The following is a 20,710-nucleotide window of genomic DNA, read 5'->3' on the forward strand; positions in this document are numbered from 1 at the left end:
TTTGGCCGGAGAAAGCTAATCGCAGATGGCGCCTCTGCGATCTGGTTCCAAAGTTCCAAAGTCGGTGGCGTTTTGTAGCGGGAAATTTAAAAGAAGTAGCGTTTTTAAAACAAATGTCATTATGACACGAGTTCTTTAGAAACATTAAATCGTTGACAGAGATTTTTGATTATTTTTTGTTTCTTGCTCACTCAGATTAAAGGCCTCCATACTAAATTGGAACATGTCCTTTGCTATAATTAAGTTAAGAAATATTTACAAATGAAACGTAAATAACTTCGTAAGTTGGTAAATTTGAAGTTGACTGTTTTGCCATTTATTTAACCAACCGATAGTTTTAGGGAGCCCTTTACACAATGAAAACGATTATAACAACGAATCGAGTTTAGAGAAACGATAGAGAAACAGTTTTTATAAACGTGTTCGATCGTTGATCATATTGGTGGTTGGGCCATGGTTGGAACCGATTCCGAATCAGAATCCGATCGTGTAGAATGCCTTGAATAAAATTATTGATGTGCTTGAGCTTGACACCTTGCTTGACACGCTCTCGTCTCGGCTCTCCTCTGTTGTTTATGGTCTCATGAGAAATTTAAATGGCGGTGTTGAATGTAGTTGGTTATAAATGAATTATTCTAGAGAACAATTGTGATTAGAAACCTAGAAACACTACAGTGTAGTTTAGTTTTATGTAGTAATTTAGTTAATAAAACTTAATGCGTAAGAACGCTTGTTATCTACTGACTGTGATTGTAAACTGTTCATTAGCTTCCAGTTTCCAAAGCATCGAGAAAAGCGAATACTTTGCATTGACGATAATATACACGTGAACACAATTTTGTCATGTTACATAAAATACAACTTTATTCTCTGAAATGTCTGTGCATTATAAATTTAAAAGCGCATTGGATTACGATACTGTTACGTTCGATGGACTCCATATTTCTGTAGGTGACTTAAAAGCTGCTATTTCGCAGCAGAAGCGAATTGGGAAGACTTCTGATTTTGATCTTCAAATAACGAATGCGCAAACAAAAGAAGGTTGGTCATTTAACATTTTTTTATATGTACACCTTTGTACTATTCAGCTATTCAAACCAAGCAGTCAACTCAGATGATAATTCTTCAATATAGATGTTTAAGGATTGAATTTTACCCTATCATTGCATGTTTTTTATACCAGCAATTTAAGCTAAGCAACCTCATAAAAGTGTTTCACAGTAGAGGCATATAAAGATTTGTAAAGGGAAAATGTGATACTTTTTATCACACAGATATTTTGTCTCTTAGTGTAATTGATGCCTTATATTCAATTCTCTGGTACACTCGTCTTTTAGAAGTGAAAACTAATTTGTCCTGGGACTTTGCCAGGACATGTGTTTTGGTGAGTCTAAGGTGTTTGTAGAGTTCCGATGGCTTCTTCAAATTCAACCTAAAACTGTTGTGAGCCTTAAATAAAGTTTGAAAGTTTAAAATTGAGGGGTCAGCAGGGTGTGCCAGTTCTTACCAAAACTTCGATGTTTTTATGACATTTGCATCCAATTTTGCTAGAAGGCTTTTATGAATATCATAAACAAGGAAAAGCCAAGTTAGACGTGAAACAAGATAAATCCAACCTTTTTTATATTATTTGTTGGTTGGTGGTATATTGAGGTCATTTAACACGTTGACGGACAGTACTGCCTGTAGGCGTCAAGCCAGTCAGAAGTAATACGACAGTACGCCCTTCGACGTCGATCTTTTGACTAGTTTAAACACAGTACGCCATACGACGTAAAATTTTACCGGCAATCATAAGGAAGGGCATGTTGTACTGTCACCGAAGATATATTTTAGACTTTGTACTGTCACCACACAATGTTAAAAAATCTGTTCAAAGAAAGTACCTGCACTCACACATCCAAATTTTATTGGCACCACCCTTACACACACTACGCCCATAGCCGTCGTGTTTTCATACATTTTGTTTAGTACTGCGCCACGGCGGTGCGCCGACAGGTCGTTACGTGATTTCGCGCGCAATTATTTTTTCGAACGTAAGTATTGTTTGTTTTCAACGTAATTTTATTGTTTTATGAATACAAAATACTAAAACTAGTATATTTGTTTATGCAAATAACTGATTTATGTTGCTAATGTATGTTTTCAATACCATTTAGTTGTAACACATTGTAAACTAATATTTTTGCAGATGGCATTTTCTCGCAATTCATATGAAAAAGAACAAAAGCGGATTCAGGACCTATTTGACGCTGTTTTGACTTCTGAATCGAGTCATGACCCCTTCGAAGATGATGGAGAATTCGGATCCGATGCCGATTTTCAACCATCTGGTGAAGTATCTTCGAGTTCCGAGGATGAAGCTCAGGCATCACAAATCCGTTCTGTCATATCATGTGTTATTATAATAGTTGCGCTGTGACGCTACGCCTATGGGCAATGTATGAAAAATAGTACTGTCTCAGCAACCATAACATGTGAGAGAGTACTGTCCGTCAACGTGTTAAGAAGTTATCAACAACTACCTCAAGGGATGGAGTCTGGTGAAAGATTGAGTCCATTATAATCAAACTTTCTACCAAGAAACTTTAAAAGCATATTTCAGCAATTGTGGTTATTCTTTGGTTACATTTTCAAAATGGCACCCGTAAATTAAAAAAAGAGAGTGGTTGTTTTTGTTTTCTTACCCTAACAATATGGATATCAAATGAAAGATTATGAAAAGACCATTACAGAAATATATCATTATTGTTAAAACACAAGTTGTCAAAAAGCATACCAGTTATATTGGGACTATCAAAGTAATATTTTCTATCAAACATGTATTACAGTCAGGAATGACTTTGTTTGTATTTTGTTATATTTAAAATAAAAGGTTAAGAAACTAAGAATTCTAAAAAAAATATTATAAAAACAATAAACCTGACTGTTTAAGCTTAATGAACTGATAAAAGAACTGTCAAAATATCTATTTATAAAAATATTCTTACTAAAAACTATACATTTAATATTAAACTAAAAATTTCTCTTTACTAGGTATACCGTAGTCGTTTGATCTAGTGTTAGGCCTATGCTGTGTGAATCCAGTATTTGACTCTGTGTACATGGCACTGCACAGCAAATTCGTGTACACAGGCACAGCGTAAATAATTTTACAACAACATGCCTTTAAATTTAAAGTTTTAACTTGTATAGGAAGAAAACAAGTAAAATTTTCTTTTTCTTGCTAAACTTACACATTGAAAAACTGGTATTGTAGTACCATGCTTGATAATGCTGTGTGAATTTGAATTTGATGTAAAAAAATAGCACCGGTCTGGGTGCAGCGTCATGTACACAAATGCTTAGTGTGCACCACTGTTTGTACTGCATGCAGTGTGGACCTTGCTTAATTCTCCATCCCCTGTTGTTGAACTATTCTTGTATCCTTACCACAGGCTTTTATTGCTTAAAAGATGAGTTTCCTGCATTTATAATCTAATATATGATTACATAGAATATTATAAAATAATAGTTTATTTCGTTAATATCAATCAGTAACAAATAATTAAAGGCTAGAGTCTTCTTTTAAGAGTTGTACACTCCTGTGACAGAAGACTCCGCTCTTCCATAACAAGCCATAAATTAAATTAATTAATTATAAGCCTCAATAGCTCAATCGTAACTGGTAAGAACTGTCAGACTCATCTCTAATGACTTGGTCTAATGTTGTCATATTGGTCATATTATAAAAAATATGGCATATATTCTTCTTAAAAAAAAAAAATTCAACAAAGTCTTAAAAAAGTGTTTAGAGCAACTATGGTTGCTAAAATTCATTGAAAATTCAGAGTCAGTAAATACTTCAATAAATAATGTAATTACTATTTTAGATTGTATCAATATGGTCATGTCATTCAGTATAAATATATTTTTTTTGTATTATTTTGTTTTAGACTTTTATTTTATTTTAAATTTTTTAAATACCTTTCTGTCTTAGTTGATTTTTTCGCTCAAGTCCATAAAAATCAGTTTAATCAATTCAATAATTTTATTATTTTGAAAAAAAAAACAAACAAATTAAAGTAAATAAAAAAGTTTGTAATCTATTCTACAAAATTAAAATGAACATTTATTTTCATTGCAGTTTATGTAGATGACAATACATTGATTCCAAAAAACACTTCATTACTAGTTGCTCGAGTGCCACTTTCACAGCAACCAAAGAAACATTGGGAAGGTTCAAGTAATAGCCAGTCACACCATAAAGATGTTGCAGTTAATAAAGGATTGGCCGATCTTTCTCGCATGGAAGGTAGCGAGCAGGATAAAATTAATGCTATGATATCACAGTCTACGTTTGATTATGATCCTAGCAAGTAAGATACCAAAGCAAAACAAAAACAATATTATACATTTATTAATTTTATAATTGCTAATAAAATAAAAAACATAAAGTATACAACTAACCAACTTCTGAGAAAGGTGGATGTAGTCAAATCAACACAAGCTATTCAGATACAGATGCAAGCTAGATACAGTAGTTTCTTGGCTTAGATTATTAGATTTTACTTAGATTTAATTACCTATATTGTTAAATTTCATTAACCAATCTAAACATTTGCACAAATTATTATATGTTTATGAAACCCATTTCCATTGGTATAACATATGGTATAAAGGTTAGTTTGTCCGCTTTTAAGAAAATTTAAACTATCTTTTTATTGAAAATGATTTAATAACCATTATCCAAATAAATAGTTGTTTTGTTTTAGTTATTTTAAGTTGTCCATTAAAATATTTATTTATTTTTTCTCAGGCTGGAATAATTTTTCATTCAGATGCTCTGGAATTTTATTATATAAAATTTAATTAAATAGATTTTCTTACCTTTAACAAGTCTGTAATACTTTACAAAATCATTTAATCATACCATTGATTTAACAAAGTAACAGTTTATCACTATGAAAAATTATATTGAAAAATTTATCTTTTTCAATTTATTTTGAAGTAGAATAATTTTGCTTGTGGTAAAGCAATTAACAATAATTAAAGAGTACGTACTTAATGTTCATTGTTTTAAATTACAAACTTTTGCTGCTTTTGTATTATATTATATATATTATTTACAATAGATAAAACTTTTATATTATATTACCTACATATATTTATTTTTACAAATCATTTGTATGAAAGTTTTGTTTGGTTGTGGTGTACATTAGAAGTCATGGTTGATATAATTCCTGTTGCAGTGGTTTTTCCAATTTGCAAAATTTTTATATTTACATTTGTTTCAGTTATCAAAAAATTAGAGGACAGAATCAAAGAGGAATTGTCCCTTCTAATTACATTTGTTATAAGTGTCAAAAACGTGGTCATTGGATAAAGGATTGTCCTATTGCTAATTCGGTGAGAGCCTTTTTATATCTATCAGCATCATATTATTGTTTGCTGAGCGCTTGTTATAAATTATTAGAAGCCTTAGAAGAAGAATTTTAATAGCTCCATGGTAAATGAGCCAAACTTATCACCAAGTTGTGGTGGTTCTATCCCAGCCCACTGAATTATTATCCTACTTACTTCTAACAGTCTTCTGAGTAATTGGTAGGGAAAAAGAATACTGTCCATAGTTAATATATTTAAGGGGAAAAAAGTACAAAAGTTTGTCTTTATTTTCAAAACCTTTTTTTTTTAAATTTTTTAGGGTGATCCTGTAGAGATAAGAAGAAGTACTGGTATACCTCGTAGTTTTATGGTACCAGTTGATGGACCAAAAGCCCCAGGAGCCATGATGACCCCAAGTGGTACCTTTGCTGTTCCAGCTGTTGACCAGTAAGTGTAATATTTACTAGATCAATTATTGTTATTTGCTTACTAGCGGACGCTCGCGACTTTGTCTGCCGTTAGACCTCCTTAATCCGGCCCTCTTGGGAAATCCGTTCTTAGGGGACATCTACAAATTATACACTACGAGGGGCGTTCAATAAAGTCTCGGTATGGGGGTGATGTTACCAATGGTGGGTAATAATTATCATATTATTAGCTATTGAGATAATTATTACCCACCGTTTTTATTACTCTTGAAAGTATAAACATAAAATTTTATTAAATTATCATTATTAGTATTCAAGATATCATTACACAAACACAACTAAGATGATTGATTCCACAATGTTGAAAAAATCGGGCATCGCGCTGTGATAAAATTTCTTACAACACAAGGAAAAGTCCAAAAAGTTAATCACAAAGAAATGGCAACTGTTTATCAAGATTCTGCTCCTTCATTATCCACTGTTCAGAAGTGTTCTAGTGAATTCGAACAGGGTAGAGTGAGTATTGAAAATGACCCCCGTCCCGGTGCGCCGGTTAGTGCCTGAGAAAACCTGAATACCAGAGAATTTGTCTGCCAATCCGCATTGGGCCAGCGTTGTGGACTATTGGTTGGTTGACTATTGACTACAGCAGTGAGCCGAATATGGGTTGATAATGATGATGATACAAAATAATTCAAATAACTCCGACCATCCATGTAACAAATGTAACGTATTTTAAAATGCAAGGATAAAGGATCTATCCTTACATTTTGACGGCCTCCGTGGCGCAGTGGTATGCGCGGTGGATTTACAAGACGGAGGTCCTGGGTTCGATCCCCGGCTAGGCCGATTGAGATTTTCTTAATTTGTCCAGGTCTGGCTGGTGGGAGGCTTTGGCCGTGGCTAGTTACCACCCTACCGGCAAAGACGTACCGCCAAGCGATTTAGCGTTCCGGTACGATGCCGTGTAGAAACCGAAAGGGGTGTGGATTTTCATCCTCCTCCTAACAAGTTAGCCCGCTTCCATCTTAGACTGCATCATCACTTACCATCAGGTGAGATTGTAGTCAAGGGCTATCTTGTAAAGAATAAAAAAAAAAAAAAAAAAAACATTTTAAATTACGTAAAACTTGGCTACGTCATAAGGATGCGTATAAAGGACATATTTTAAGATCTATTTAAAAAAATATTATTTTTAGAACACATGTTCCTTGAACATTATAAATTAATTTTCGGTAAAGAATATTGCCCCAGAGTTCGCTGTTCTTATTAGAAACGTCGATGCGATACGTTTTGTGCGAGTCGACTGGACATCGACGACTAAAGGATGCCAATTTGCACGGTGTCTCGCTGTTCTGTGGTAGAATGGGGATGGAGGGACTACTCTCCGAAATATATTCGGTAAAAAACCGAAAGACAGGCAACGTTTCGTCGGTGTTGAAGACTTTGCAGATTCTTTCCAGTGAGAGATTCATCACCAATGATACGTCTAGTGCGACGATTAACTTAGTCTAATGCGGAGAGCTATTTAGCAGACCCATTCCATAGGTGACTGCGATATTCCATGCGTGTTCGAACCTGTGCTTGATATAGGGTGAGAAGTTATAGGATATACTCCCCAGCACCCTGTATAATGTTAGTATTATTTCTGTTTTGCAGTGAAGCCTACCTGGCTTCAGAAAGCGCCGTCGGAGCGGACACGCCCGCAAACGCGCCAGCCGCTCCGGAGCCTACAATACCTGATGAATTGATATGTAGTCTGTGTAGAGATTTGCTTACTGATGCTGTCATGATCCCTTGCTGTGGCAACTCTTTTTGTGATGAATGTAAGTTTAGTTTTTTTTTCTTAACCATTTCTTTTAAAGCCGGGTCCAGACGTGTGTAACGCGTAATGTAAGATTACGCGTAATTTAGTGTCAACCGTGTGAACAGCACACGAAATTAAAAGCTAACAGTTGCGAGCACTGCGAGCCTTTGCGAGCCGAGAGATTGCCACAACGCGGTGACATCGAATAGCATGTCAGCCTAGACACGAATTTCGCTATTTGGTTTTTATGTGATTGCCACAACGCGTCGTGCGAGTTTTTACTAGAGCCATAACACGAATTTCGCCATGTGGATGTGAGCTATTATAGCGTAACAAATACATACATACAGGATGTGTACTTCAAAATAATTATGTAAATTGTATTTGGTTATTTTACAGGTATAAGAGGAGCCTTATTGGAGTCCGAGGACCATGAATGTCCTGATTGTCGTGAGAAAGAAATAGCACCGACTACTCTTATTCCTAATAGGTAAATATGAAATTTATGTTTTTTTTCAGAATAATTAATTTCTTTTTGTGCTTCTGTCATTACGTTTTTCAGTTTAATCTATAAGAATTGCTTTTTCCTATATAGCCCCCGGTAAGAAAAAAATATGAGCAGTAAAAATCGATGAACGAATGACAGCGTTACGTTTTTGTGCGCAACCTATTCTGCGCACCTTTCACCATGCGCGCTGGCATAGCACGTTGTTGGCGAGCGCGCACGCTGCGGCCTGCTGCTCCTCGGTTGCGCACCTTTCACTTTTCGACAGTCTAAAAAAAATCTAAAAGAGTAAACTCCATTCGTGCGTCGGAGCTGACACACACTTTTTTTTTCTTTTTTAAGACCTAACTGATGTAGTAAAATTAAAACTCAGCCTTTGAGGACAGTAAAGTCTATCGAGTATATTTCTTATTTTTTTATTTTATATTTTGTTGTCATAGGTTCCTACGAAATTCCGTTTCTGCATTCCGGAATCAGACGGGATATAGTCGACGGATGCCACATAGGCCTTCAGCGGGACCTCCTGTTATGGGTAAGTTAACCTTTTTTTTTAATTTTTACCAATATTTCTAAAATTTGTATCAATATTTTGAGTCTTAGTTCTGTCTACTATTCTGTCTAGTTATTTTATAACTATTTATAACAATACTGAAATAACTATTTATAATAACAACTAAATAAACATTGTTCTAAAATTAGAATTAGAACATTGCAAAATATTTGGTTTATTAATTTTTAGTTGATGCTTCATATTTTTGTTAAGAAGGGTCTCTGTTGATTATTATTAATGTATTTTGACACACGATATAGAATTATTAGCGGACGGACTTCGTCCGCCCTTAATCTCTCTCTCAAAAAAAAAATGCCCTCTCGCAAAATCCGTTCTTAGTGGATATTCTACTACCTACGACTACCTCCCTGCCAAATTTCTACTTCGTACGTCAAGCGGTTTACGAGATATAGTGATACCTCTCGCATTTATATATTAAGATTCTGTGTGTAAAAATACATTTAATAATATATTTAACAGCCTTATTTACAACCAGCGGACGCCCGCGACTTCGTCCGCCCTTGGACCTCTTTAATACTGTAAGGGCTGGCCCTTACAGTAGTATCGCTGTAAGAATGGAGTAACTTCTCCCGTTTTCCCAATATTTCCCTTCATGCTCTGCTCCTATTGATCGTAGCGTGATGAAAAGCGTATTATATAACCTGACCAGGAGTATGAAGAATAATTATACAAAGTTTCGTTAAAATCCGTCAAATAGTTTTTGTTTCTACAACGAACATACAGACAGACAGACAAAAATTTTACTGATTGCATTTTTGGCATAAGTATCAATCACTAATCACCCCTGATAGTTATTTGGGAAATATATTTCATGTACAGAATTGACCTCGCTACAGATTTATTATAAGTAGATAGATTACCGGATATTTGATATGCCTGCAATACTTTTATTTCAGAACAAGCACCTGCAGGGCACGCCCCACCTTTGAACGGCCCAGCCCAGCCCGGCCCCTCTAACAATGGTTAGTGATCTTTGACATTTACTGACTTGTGGCAATGGCTCATGCTTTATTTATTTATATAACTTTTTGTTTTTGACTGTTATAATTTATATAATACACGTACATTGACATTTAAACACACTCTAATTTATGATAACAAAATATTTTTCAAAAAGTCACAATTTTTACGAAACTTAAAAAAGTACTTCTTTCCACCATAAATACGTTCACATGCAAAGTAGGTTTACATTGTTTTTTTATATAATATATAAAAAAATAATCGGTTGTTTCTAAAGTCGGTTTACTGACGATGGTTGGACGTGACAACGTCATAAGAAAATACTGATGGAATGGCTGCATTTTTTATAAGAAAATGTTCGTTTTTCTAAAATACTGTTTAATAATCTTCATAATAGACCAGAATATACTTTATTTCTTGTAAAAAAAAGTTGGCAACCCTAGACCGAGGGAACGACTCATGACGTCATCTTTTTTTGAGCGTGCAGCCGGCTCCATCGAATTACAAGACGTTGTCACGTCAAAAGTCGTGTATCCGCGGATAGGACACAGCTGCGGGTTACACGAGTGGCGATGTTTTGTATCGTATTGCACATGGTGTGGTAGATGCGGGACGGGAGGGGCGCGGCGGCAGGGGGGACGAGTCGGACGGCTCGGCCGACGACAACATCACGGTCACAGTGCCCCCGGCGCACGCGCACCAAGGGCCCCACGGACCCCACGGACCCCACGGGCCCCACGGGCACTACGGGCCCGCGGGCCCCCCGCCGCACCACCGCGACAGGCGCCCGCCGCGCTACGGTACCCCCTGCGCTTCACAGCTTTGCATGCCATTCAGTCGATGTCGAACAATGCTTGTGTACTCTTGTATAGTGCCGTTGTGGTCCGTAGACCTTCACACAATAGGGATAATGACAGTTTTTTAAATTGTATATAAATTAAAAGTATGCTAATAGTAAAGCAATATTGTAAAAGTAACAGGGTATCTGCGATCATTAATTTCGGAGCTACAGGGAATTAAAGGGTCAGATTTGCGGCGCTGCCGCGGATCCCTGAAAAACGCCCCGTACAAAATGGTACGAACTTATGACGTCGTAGGCAATTAATGATCGTTAGATTTGTATGGGCGTTTAAACAAAATTACTAATATCTTTGTTATTTCTGCGTTTATGTTTATAGTTCATATATATTAAAAATGTCACATTTAATGTAAGAAAGCTAAAACTGTATGAATTTTCATCTAATTACGATAAAATATTTTTAATAGATTTCGAAATTTTATAATCTTATTTATTTTGCAAATATCCAGTCAATCTTTGCATTTTATGTATAAATTAGTTAACATTGACCTTATTTACCCGAATGTAATCAATATATTCAAACCTAGTCATCATCCACATTAACTTTACATTATGAGGCGCTAAAATTATTTCCGAAGGGATTTTGTTGTACAGTATGCTTTAGTTATCCTGTCATTTCAATATTATGATTAATATCATATTTAATAATTCAGCCTGATAACGTGATATAAATAAATTCCTCGTAAAACTGGAAAAGTTTAAAAGTTAATACTCGCGACATTACAGGTTCCTTTTACTTCAGATTTCGGCATATAGTTTAGTCAAAGACATTTCGCGTTCGAACTACTAGAAAAAATCCACTGGCCAATGGCCGTTCTTTTTAATATGTATGTTATATACAAATAACCAATAGCTAAACGTCGTTTAATCTCATCGCCCTATCAAAAATTAAAGAAGTTATGGATTACGTTAATAGAACCATTTCCCGATACCTAAATACTTCCTTGAGAGTTGGACAAAGCTATTATTAACACATTGTATCATTATTATTAACACACTGTATCAACAGTAGATCAACCATTTCCATATTACATTTTCTGTAATCTATTGTGCGTGTTTTGACAGTTGTTGATTTTCTTCATTGTGTTGTAGGTACACAGATTAATCAATAATATACAGATGGGTCACAAATACAAAATTCAAAAAGTAATACATTCTCGAGTTAGTACGACACGAACCGTCGCATCAGTAATTTTCAATATTACTAAAGAAAAATGGCGTCTTATGTTTTAAAATTTTTAGAAACTGTTCTTAAAAATTAAATTATGGAGTATTTTTTATTGATTTATTATATTAATTTACGTAATTGTTGTAAAGTGTTAAATTTTGAAATACAAATTTTAAAAAAAGTTTGTATATGCGGATGTCAAGGAGACGCTTGACTTTTTTTTTTTTTATTAATTTCACCGGCTTCAGCACACAGTTTGTAAAGACTCTGGTTACTCTGCGGGTAGGTAGTTTCAATTGAAATGCTAGATAGTGTGACATAAATTTTGAAACGGTGGTGGGCAAATTGTTATTCTACTTAGTTAACTCATAACACAACATTTGTTACGACTTACCAGCATGTGCACCTCCACTCAAATAGCTTGAGCTATATTATAAATTTTTTCTCAATAATTTATAATGTTTTCCTATTGTTTTAGGTCCTCCGCCAGGGTTAAAACCGCCTGGATTGGACACTCCTCCCATTAATGTAAGCCTATATTGTTGTGTATAACTGAACTGACTTTTTTCAACATTGCGTAACGAAAACCCATATTAAAATGCTTAGTAGTAAATAATTGCTTGACTATTTATTTATTTTACTATAGTCGCAAATTTGTCTGTTAAATTTAGTTTTCTTTAAAAATGAAGCATTTTCATACATACTTTCATCCCCATTATCCACTAATTAAATAGGGTTAAAATTTCTAAAAGAAGATCCATACTTACCACTAGTAAGTCTCATTTTTTAAATAGGCTAGTTGACACTAATATTATTTTTTATATTTTTTTGAGAGATGAATACATAAAAAAAATAATATTTAAATATTTTTGTATTGACAATACGAGCCAAAACGCTTTCCACCATGATGGTCAACATTTTAACTGTTTCATGACGTCACGTTAACCAAACCTTAACCAAACGGAGTGTTTGACAAATATATTAGTTAATCATTAGTTTAACGTTTATTCCTCAGTGACATCAAGAAACATCGTGACGTCACAAGATGGACGACAGCGTTTTTGACGTTTGGAAAAAATTATTAATTACAAAATTTTTAACTTTTATTAATAATTAATATCGATATATTTCGGACCTTTATTCCATTTACTACACGAAATTAATATTGTTTATATTTTTGATATGAGTCAACTACCCTATTGTTCATTTGCGCATTCTGTTTATTAAATCAGATAGTTAGATGGTCGTAACCCATCATCGATCTCCTATTAAAAAGTGGATGCACAATCAGCGACCAAAAAACGTCCCCACTCAATGAGTACCAAACACAACTTCTTGGCACTCAATACAAGTAGTCGCATTTGCAAATTCAACCTTTATTAAAATCTAAATAACTGAATAAATCTAACTAAATAAAAAGAAATAAAATTAAAACTAGTTTTCGAGTTATATCAAGATGGCGCCCCTAAAGCAACTATGACATGACAATTGACAGCAAACGTCAAATCGACTACTGCATTGAAAACGTCATCAAACCGCCATTATTACCCATAATAGTGTTACATTTCTTGGGAGATAATGAATTTTATTTCGAAAGAAAGTAAATTCGTAGATTTGTATAATCAAAAATAGTTAAAAAAAAATATTCTCTTTTATTTCCGTCTGGGTACAATTACTGATCCTGGGCTCCATACAATTTTGGACCTTCTCCTTTTCTTCATGATTGTGCGTCCTTTTATTATAAGAGATCAATGTCGTAACCTCTAATTTATGTTCTAAATTAGATACCAAGAATAGATGAGCAGCGAGCGAGTACTCCGACCATCGACGAGCGCCGGGATCCCATGTCGTCCCAGGTAAGCGCTGGTGATGATGCTGTTCTTTAGTCTAAGAATTTGACTTCCCGGTCTGGATGTATGGCATCGAGATATGGGGAAGTTTTAGCAACTCTAACATATGCATCCTGCAAAGGACCCAAAACTCAATTTTGAGAAGGATTACATATCCTGCAGGGGTTAGGACAATAGTCCACCACGCTGGCCCAATGCAGACTTCACACAAGCAGAGAATTTAGAAAATTCTCTGGTATGCAGGTTTCCTCACGATGTTTTCCTTCACCGTTAGAGACACTTGATATTGAATTTCTTAAAATGCACACAACTGATTTGGAGGTGCATGCCCCGGACCGGATTCGAACCCACGCCCTCCGGAATTTGAAGCAGAGGTCATAACCACTGGGATATTAAGCGTTCCGGTATGATGTCGTGTAGAAACCGAAAGGTGTGTTGATTTTCATCTTCCTCCTAACAAGTTAGCCCGCTTCCATCTTATATTGCATCATCAGGTGAGATTGTAGTCAAGGACTAACTTGTAAAGATTTAAAAAAAATATCTGTAATAGAAACTTCCTAAACTCATCTGTTTCATCATCATCATTAAAGTATTTTTCAGATAACATGGGTATGGTGACGGTTGCCTAAACTTTCAAGAGTAAAATGAACTGTCACTGTACCCATGCCATCTGAAAACTATAGCAACCCATTTTCGGCTCACTGTTAAACACGAGTCTTATTCTGAGAGAAGACTCAACAGTGTACCGAATATGAATTTTTGATGAGGATTATACAGCCGTTTTCAATGACATTTAATAAAGCATTCCCTTTTAGGTGATGTTCAATCGGGGTCCACCTCCGTATATGCCGCGAGGACCACCGCCTGGTTATAGCAAGTAAGTTTTATATATTTTTTTTATCGATAGCCTAGCCAGGTTAGTGTCGCCGCACACGGGCCACTCGCGACAGCCACAAACGTCGCCACAAGAAGCAAGAAGGCGCCACAAAAGAAGCTGAAGCGCGTGACAGCCACTTGTGGCCGGTGGTAGACACTTGCGGTCGGTGGCTGCTACTTTTTTAATCCACACATGCAGTATCATAATGGCGTGTTGTGGCGTTTATTGGCCGGTGTGGGCCACAAGAAGCGAGCAGCGACGATTGTAGCGTGTGGCGGCCACCGGCGTCAACCGTGTACGGCGAGTCCATATAAAATGTATGAAAACTACAAGAAATATGCCGGTAGCGGCGTTTTGTGGTTGTGGCAGGTGGCCCGCGGGAGCCCTTAGGTGCCATGACAGGTGATGAGTGATAACCTATACTTATAATACTTGGTATGACTTGTGTTAGATGTCACTACTCCTTAGTTCTGAACGAAGGTTCCCTAGTGGTTAGGTTAGCACGTTAAACGAGGGTTTCTTGTATGCACTGATTTTATTCATCCACATAAAATGGTACAGAAAACAACAGTGTTATAGTCTTAGAAAACCCCGGCAATGACTGACTTGGTCGTCGGGTAAAACATGCATCGCTACACAAAAGTGCTGCGTATGCTTTTTCTTTGTGTGGCAGGGCCATCACAAAGTTATCTCGGGATGTATTACAGCTATGCTTATTTATGATGAACTACCTGACGGTTTCACTGACGTGGTTCCCGTTCCCGTAGGAATACGGGGATAATATACAGCCTATAGCCTTCCTCGAAAATGGGCAATTTAACACTGAAAGAATTTTTCAAATCGGACCAGTAGTTCCTGAGAGTGGTTGAGTGGTGGCATTCAACCAAACAAACAAACTCTTCAGCTTTATAATATCATCAACCTTTAATGTGTTTTTAACCGTCCTCAAAAAGGAGGCGGTTCTCAAGTTTACCGGTATTTTTTTTTTATATAATGCTTTGTATTATATTTTGGTACCACACACATCATTTTTTTATATATTTTTTGGATTTAATTTAGTTTTATTAGTTTAATATCTCTAATTTATTAGTTCACTATATTTTTAAAATTACTTTCTTAGTTTTTAAGTATTTGTTGTCTTTTGTGTATTATGTATGTGTGTATGTCCAAATAAAATAATTTTCTTTCTTTCTTTCTTTCTTTCTTATATCGTCATTATATGAGGATAAACCTATTTTGATATCGGTGTTTTTTTGATAGTCCACCTTACCGTTCGGGCGCCCCCTACCGCGACCGCTACGTGCGGGAGCCCTACCAGCCGCCGCCGCCGGGCATCAAGGACTCCCCTAATGGGTAAATACTAATGCATTGTTTCACTGTTACAATAATTGTGTTTAGACGAATAAACTGTGGACGCACACATCTTCTAATGTTTTTAAATCTATGACTTGACTTGATCATTGTTTTTTACTTTTGATATCAAAAATTTCTGTTTATAAATTGTTATTTTCTAACAATCTCTCAGTAATATGTTTTCGTTTGGCATGTGTTAAATTTGTTGAAATTTGATATTATATTGTGTGTCGATTTTTGCATGAGATTATATAACTTCTCCTTTAAGTTTTTAACAATTTAATCTTATACCATTGATTGATTTCTCAGTTAACAATTTGGTCATATCCTTTTGTTTTTGCCTTAATTTTTTTTCTTCGTTTTTGTAATGCATGCTCTGAAATTATTTATTTATCCATTTTCAACGATTGTGTCGTTATCGTTTGCGTATTTGTCATAGGCAAGAGGACCCGTTAGAGGCTTTTAATAGAATGATTCGCGAGAAAGAGATGCGGGCAAAGAGGCGTGAGGAGGACCGCAGACGAGCGAACTCGGGCTCGCGCAGTCCGAGTCGCTCGCGCACGCCCCGCTCGCCGCGCTCGCCGCGTTCGCCCCGCTCGCAGCGGTCGCCGCGCCTGCCGCGCTCACCGCGCTCGCAGCGGTCGCCGCGCTCGCAGAGGTCGCCGCGCCCGCAGCGATCGCCCCGCTCGCCGCTGCGCTCGCAGCCCCGCTCACCGCTCCGCTCGCAGCCCCGCTCTCCGCCTCGCTCCCCGCCGCGCTCGCCGCCTCGTTCGCCGCCGCGGTCGCTGCCCCGCTCGCCGCCGAGGTCGCTGCCCCGCTCGCCGCGCGGCGCGCGTCCTCGCAGTCGCGGCACGAGCAGAATACGATATTCCCGGTTCGTTTATTCGTTGATGTGTTGTCTTTTTAATTGATTCGATAGATAATTTTGTAATTCTCGTGAATTAACTTATTTCTCAATGTTCATTTTGTTTAATCTCAAATGATATTTTTTACAAATGTGATTGATCTTGAATTTTATTTTATGAATGAATGATGACGGTAAAGTCTTTTGTTTTAAATGATATAATGAAGGAAGCAATGCAGTAAGTCACGAATAAACTAACTAAATGTTTGCAGCTCACGGTCTATGTCCCGCGGCCGGCCGCGCCGCTCGCCGTGGTCGCCCCGCCGACGCCGGACGCGCGAGCGCACTTTGTCCTTGACACGGTGAGTTGATCTCAATACAAGCTTTTATCTACGGACAAAGACGTACCGCCAAGCGATTTAGCGTTCCGGTACGATGTCGTGTAGAAACCGAAAAGGGGTATGGATTTTCATCCTCCTCTAGCAATCTATTAACCGCATCAAAATTCGTTGCGTAGATTTAAAGATTTAAGCACACATAAAGATATAGACACAGAGAAAGTGACTTTGTTTTATACTATGTAGTGAATAATCACTACACACACATAATGTGTATACAGTTGACGTAAAATGAAACTGAATACTGCCAGTTTAAGAATGGTTTTTTCAAATTAAATGTTCGTCGTTAGTTCTCCAAGCCCCCGGCGGCGGCACCGCTCCCCGCTCCGCTACCGCTCGCCGCTGCGCTCGCCGTTGCGCTCGCCCTTGCGCTCGCCGTTGCGTTCGCCGCTGCGCCCGCCGCCGCACTCGCCGGCGCGCTCTCCGCGTCGCTCCGCCGGTCGCTCGCCGCCGCGCCCCGCGTCTTCGCCGCACAGGTGACTCATTCGCCTTCAATATTCTTTTTTTTTACCCTTCTCTAACTTCTTACTCTTTCCGGAAACAAGTTGCGCCACGAGCCAACACGAGATCGAGCGACGTCATATCCATCTCGGACTACTATTTCCTATAGAAAATACTAGTCTAAAACGGATATGACGTCACCTGACGTGACTTATTTTCGTAAAAAGTGGGGCGTTAGAGAGGGGTACCGATTGGTTGGCGGGAACGCCTTGCGATATAAAGCACTCGTCGTGCAGTCGGCTTCAGTATGCTCGAGCCGTCCACATTCTTTGTTGTTAAATTCTTTATGGGTTTCTTGGGACAGGCGGAAAGAGTGACTTGAATGGAAAAGGGGAGTGTTTGTTAACAGTCAAAGGATCTTTGAACCCTACACACAACGTTCACAAGTAGTGACTCCACTCAAGGTCATTCTCTGCCATTATTGGATCTTATTTTTGGTTACAATTTGATTTGTTAATAAAGTTGTCCTGACAAATGTTTTGAATCATAACCTTTTTTGAGTGGAAAAGGAGAGTATTAATTACCTGTCAAAGACGCCGTTAACCCTAAACACAACATTCACAAGTGCGTGACTCCATACATTCTTCTTATTTTTGGTTACAATTTGAATTGTTAATTAAGTTGTCCTGACAAATGTTGTGAATCATAACCTTTGTTCGACATTAGTTTTCTTATTGTTTGTAATCCACTTCTGAGTCTGCTAAAACTACAATATAAAATGTTTGTTACAGATTCGCCGGACTATACGATGAACTATTGTCGCCACCGCGTCGTAGTGTTGAGCCACCGTTTGGAGCCAGGTACGATTGTAAAAGTCTAACTAGTGTCACCGACTGCCCTATATCTGCGTCTGAGAGGTTGCGTTTGTTCCCACACGTTGCGAGTTTGCCGAGCGGATCGAACCTGTGCTTGCGATCAGTGACTTGCGTATAACTAGACTACGCTTTGTAGTTAAGCGTTTTGTTATAAGCTAGTTTTTTTTAATGTACCTGATTGAATACGCCATCTTTACTTTAAGATGCACTTTTTTGGTAAACGCGCGGTAAGTTTTATACAGTGTTTGACTTGGAGGCGAAACTACAGTTTGGAGGCGAGTTCCTGAAATATCAACGCAGAGTTCTTCACAGCTGTGCAGTATTCTACGTGAAATTTTATTATATATAACATTACTTAGTTATAAAATGTTATTTAGTAATAGATAAATATGTATTTGTTTATTATAACTTTACTTTACAGCAAATAAATATATTGTAATTAATTAATTGCTGTAAAGTAAGAGTTTAACTTGAAATATGTATTCAGGGTGTCTCTTAATAATTGGATAAAACGCATATGGTAGATACACCAACCATTTATCTAAAACTAATTTGAATAGTTTTGAAAAAATCTGCAGGATGACCAAGTTATATATTTTTTTCGGATTTTTCAAATTAAAAAAATACCATTTGCGTTTTATCCATTAATTACGGGACAGGGTGTCCCGTAATATATATCTTAATGATTGTTGTACATTTAAATAGGAATAAGCATTAAGTTTGAATGCTTATTAAATATTTTGAATACAAGAAGACTGATTATGTAAGTAAAACCTGTATTTATAATATACATAGTTAAATATTTTTGCTTTTATTATTTTTATAAAATTATTATTTTTTTATTGTTTAGCATTGTATGTGTTCGAATTGATCGCGAATGTTCACGATCTTGTGTAGAATCTTATGTTGTTATTGTTGAAGAATGTAATTTTTTTCGGAATCTATAATTTTGAACAACGGGTTCTAACTCTATACGCTGATTCTTAACACACGTTCATAATTCACATAAACGCAACAGAACGATGTTGTTACTGCCCATGTAGCCAAGTGGCACGTCGATTCTCTTTCTACGATCGCTAACGCTTCGGAAACTAGTAAATGTATAGGAATGACATTTGCTTTCGACAGGTCACGTGATCAAGATCTGTCTTTCCCATACATTTGTCTAGTTTTCGATGTGTTTGCGATCGTAGAAAGAGACTCGACGTGCCACTTGGCTAAATGGGCTGGTCAGTGTGCGCTTCGAATTCATCTCTATCAATAGTATCATATTAGACAGGAAAAGGTAGTGAAGAATTTGAAACTGAGACAGTGGTAGTTATATAAACATTTAAATTAATACAAAATATTGCTACTGTTCCGCTATATATATATATATATATATATATATATATATATATATATATATATATGTACTAGCGGACCCGGTCAAGCTTCGTTTTGACATAAGTGCACTTATTCTCTATCCCTACTCTACCCTTCTATACCTCTACCCCTACCCTACCCCTACCCTACTCCTACCCTACCCCTACCGCTTGACTCTTAAACGTTTGTATGGGAAATAGAAAAGGGCAGTTTTTAGGGTTTTCCCGGAAATTATTTGATTTTTTCTCGCCTTTTAAACCTTCCCTATACCTCCACGAACATTTCGAACATTTCTCGAGTTTTAGCGAGACTAACGAACAGCAATTAATTTTTATATATATAGATATATTTTTAATAATTTTTATTTTTCAACAGATTATACTTGCTCTTGAATAATTTAATGCAATTCATATGTGTATTTTTTTGACAGCATTGTGGCCTTGGAAAATTTAGACCACTGATGAAATTGTTGTATTCATATATAGGCTAGTTGACACTTTTTTCAATGGTCTTAAATTGTTTATTGTTGTTGTTAGTTATTAATTAGTTTGACGTTTACTCCTTTAGTACATCAAGTAACATTGTGACGTCACAAAATGAAAGACAGTGTTTTTGACGTTTGGAAAAAATTATAAAATACATAATTTAAGTTTTCTATAAAATCCTTAACTTAAATTAATTAATAACGATATATTTCGAACCCTTATTCCATGGTAGACGAAATCAAAAATATTTCTACTACACGACATTATTATTGTTTATATTAAATTTGATATGAGTCAACTACCCTATTGTATGCATAATGTTGTATGTTACTTACTCTTGGTTGTTTATTTTAAATGTACTCGTAGCTTAGTCAGCATTGTTGCTTAGCCTTATTTTGCTAAAATTGAGATAAAATGAGGTTAGCAAGGATAGTATTCCTTTTACGCATTAAATATCGATGATTTTAATTAGACTTCGCGCCACGAAAGAAGTCCCTCGGCTAAAATCTGAAATAAAATTGACAACGCCCTACACAAATGTTATGACCGCTATTCCAAAT

General features: G+C 36.5%; 1 protein-coding gene across 4 annotated transcripts in view; it reads left to right on the top strand.

The window, feature by feature from the left end:
* Window positions 1–571: 571 nt before the first annotated feature.
* LOC112048155 (E3 ubiquitin-protein ligase RBBP6) overlaps window positions 572–20,710 on the top strand; it is a 33,900-nt gene continuing 13,761 nt past the window's right edge. The window contains exons 1-17 of one of the 4 annotated variants that reach the window (XM_052884466.1): window positions 572–1,041; window positions 4,127–4,358; window positions 5,277–5,388; window positions 5,684–5,811; window positions 7,452–7,618; window positions 7,999–8,089; window positions 8,545–8,636; window positions 9,572–9,637; window positions 10,241–10,435; window positions 12,141–12,190; window positions 13,447–13,518; window positions 14,328–14,389; window positions 15,650–15,742; window positions 16,182–16,616; window positions 16,859–16,948; window positions 17,275–17,460; window positions 18,217–18,285. In XM_052884466.1, the coding sequence (XP_052740426.1) occupies window positions 876–1,041; window positions 4,127–4,358; window positions 5,277–5,388; window positions 5,684–5,811; window positions 7,452–7,618; window positions 7,999–8,089; window positions 8,545–8,636; window positions 9,572–9,637; window positions 10,241–10,435; window positions 12,141–12,190; window positions 13,447–13,518; window positions 14,328–14,389; window positions 15,650–15,742; window positions 16,182–16,616; window positions 16,859–16,948; window positions 17,275–17,460; window positions 18,217–18,285 (2,306 nt within the window). In that variant the 5' untranslated portion in view covers window positions 572–875. Of the gene's footprint in view, window positions 1,042–4,126; window positions 4,359–5,276; window positions 5,389–5,683; window positions 5,812–7,451; window positions 7,619–7,998; window positions 8,090–8,544; window positions 8,637–9,571; window positions 9,638–10,240; window positions 10,436–12,140; window positions 12,191–13,446; window positions 13,519–14,327; window positions 14,390–15,649; window positions 15,743–16,181; window positions 16,617–16,858; window positions 16,949–17,274; window positions 17,461–18,216; window positions 18,286–20,710 lie in introns of those variants that run through there. The other 3 variants (XM_052884467.1, XM_052884469.1, XM_052884468.1) reach the window with 3 other exon arrangements.

Source organism: Bicyclus anynana, chromosome 11, assembly GCF_947172395.1.
Source record: "Bicyclus anynana chromosome 11, ilBicAnyn1.1, whole genome shotgun sequence".
Lineage (NCBI taxonomy): Eukaryota > Metazoa > Arthropoda > Insecta > Lepidoptera > Nymphalidae > Bicyclus > Bicyclus anynana.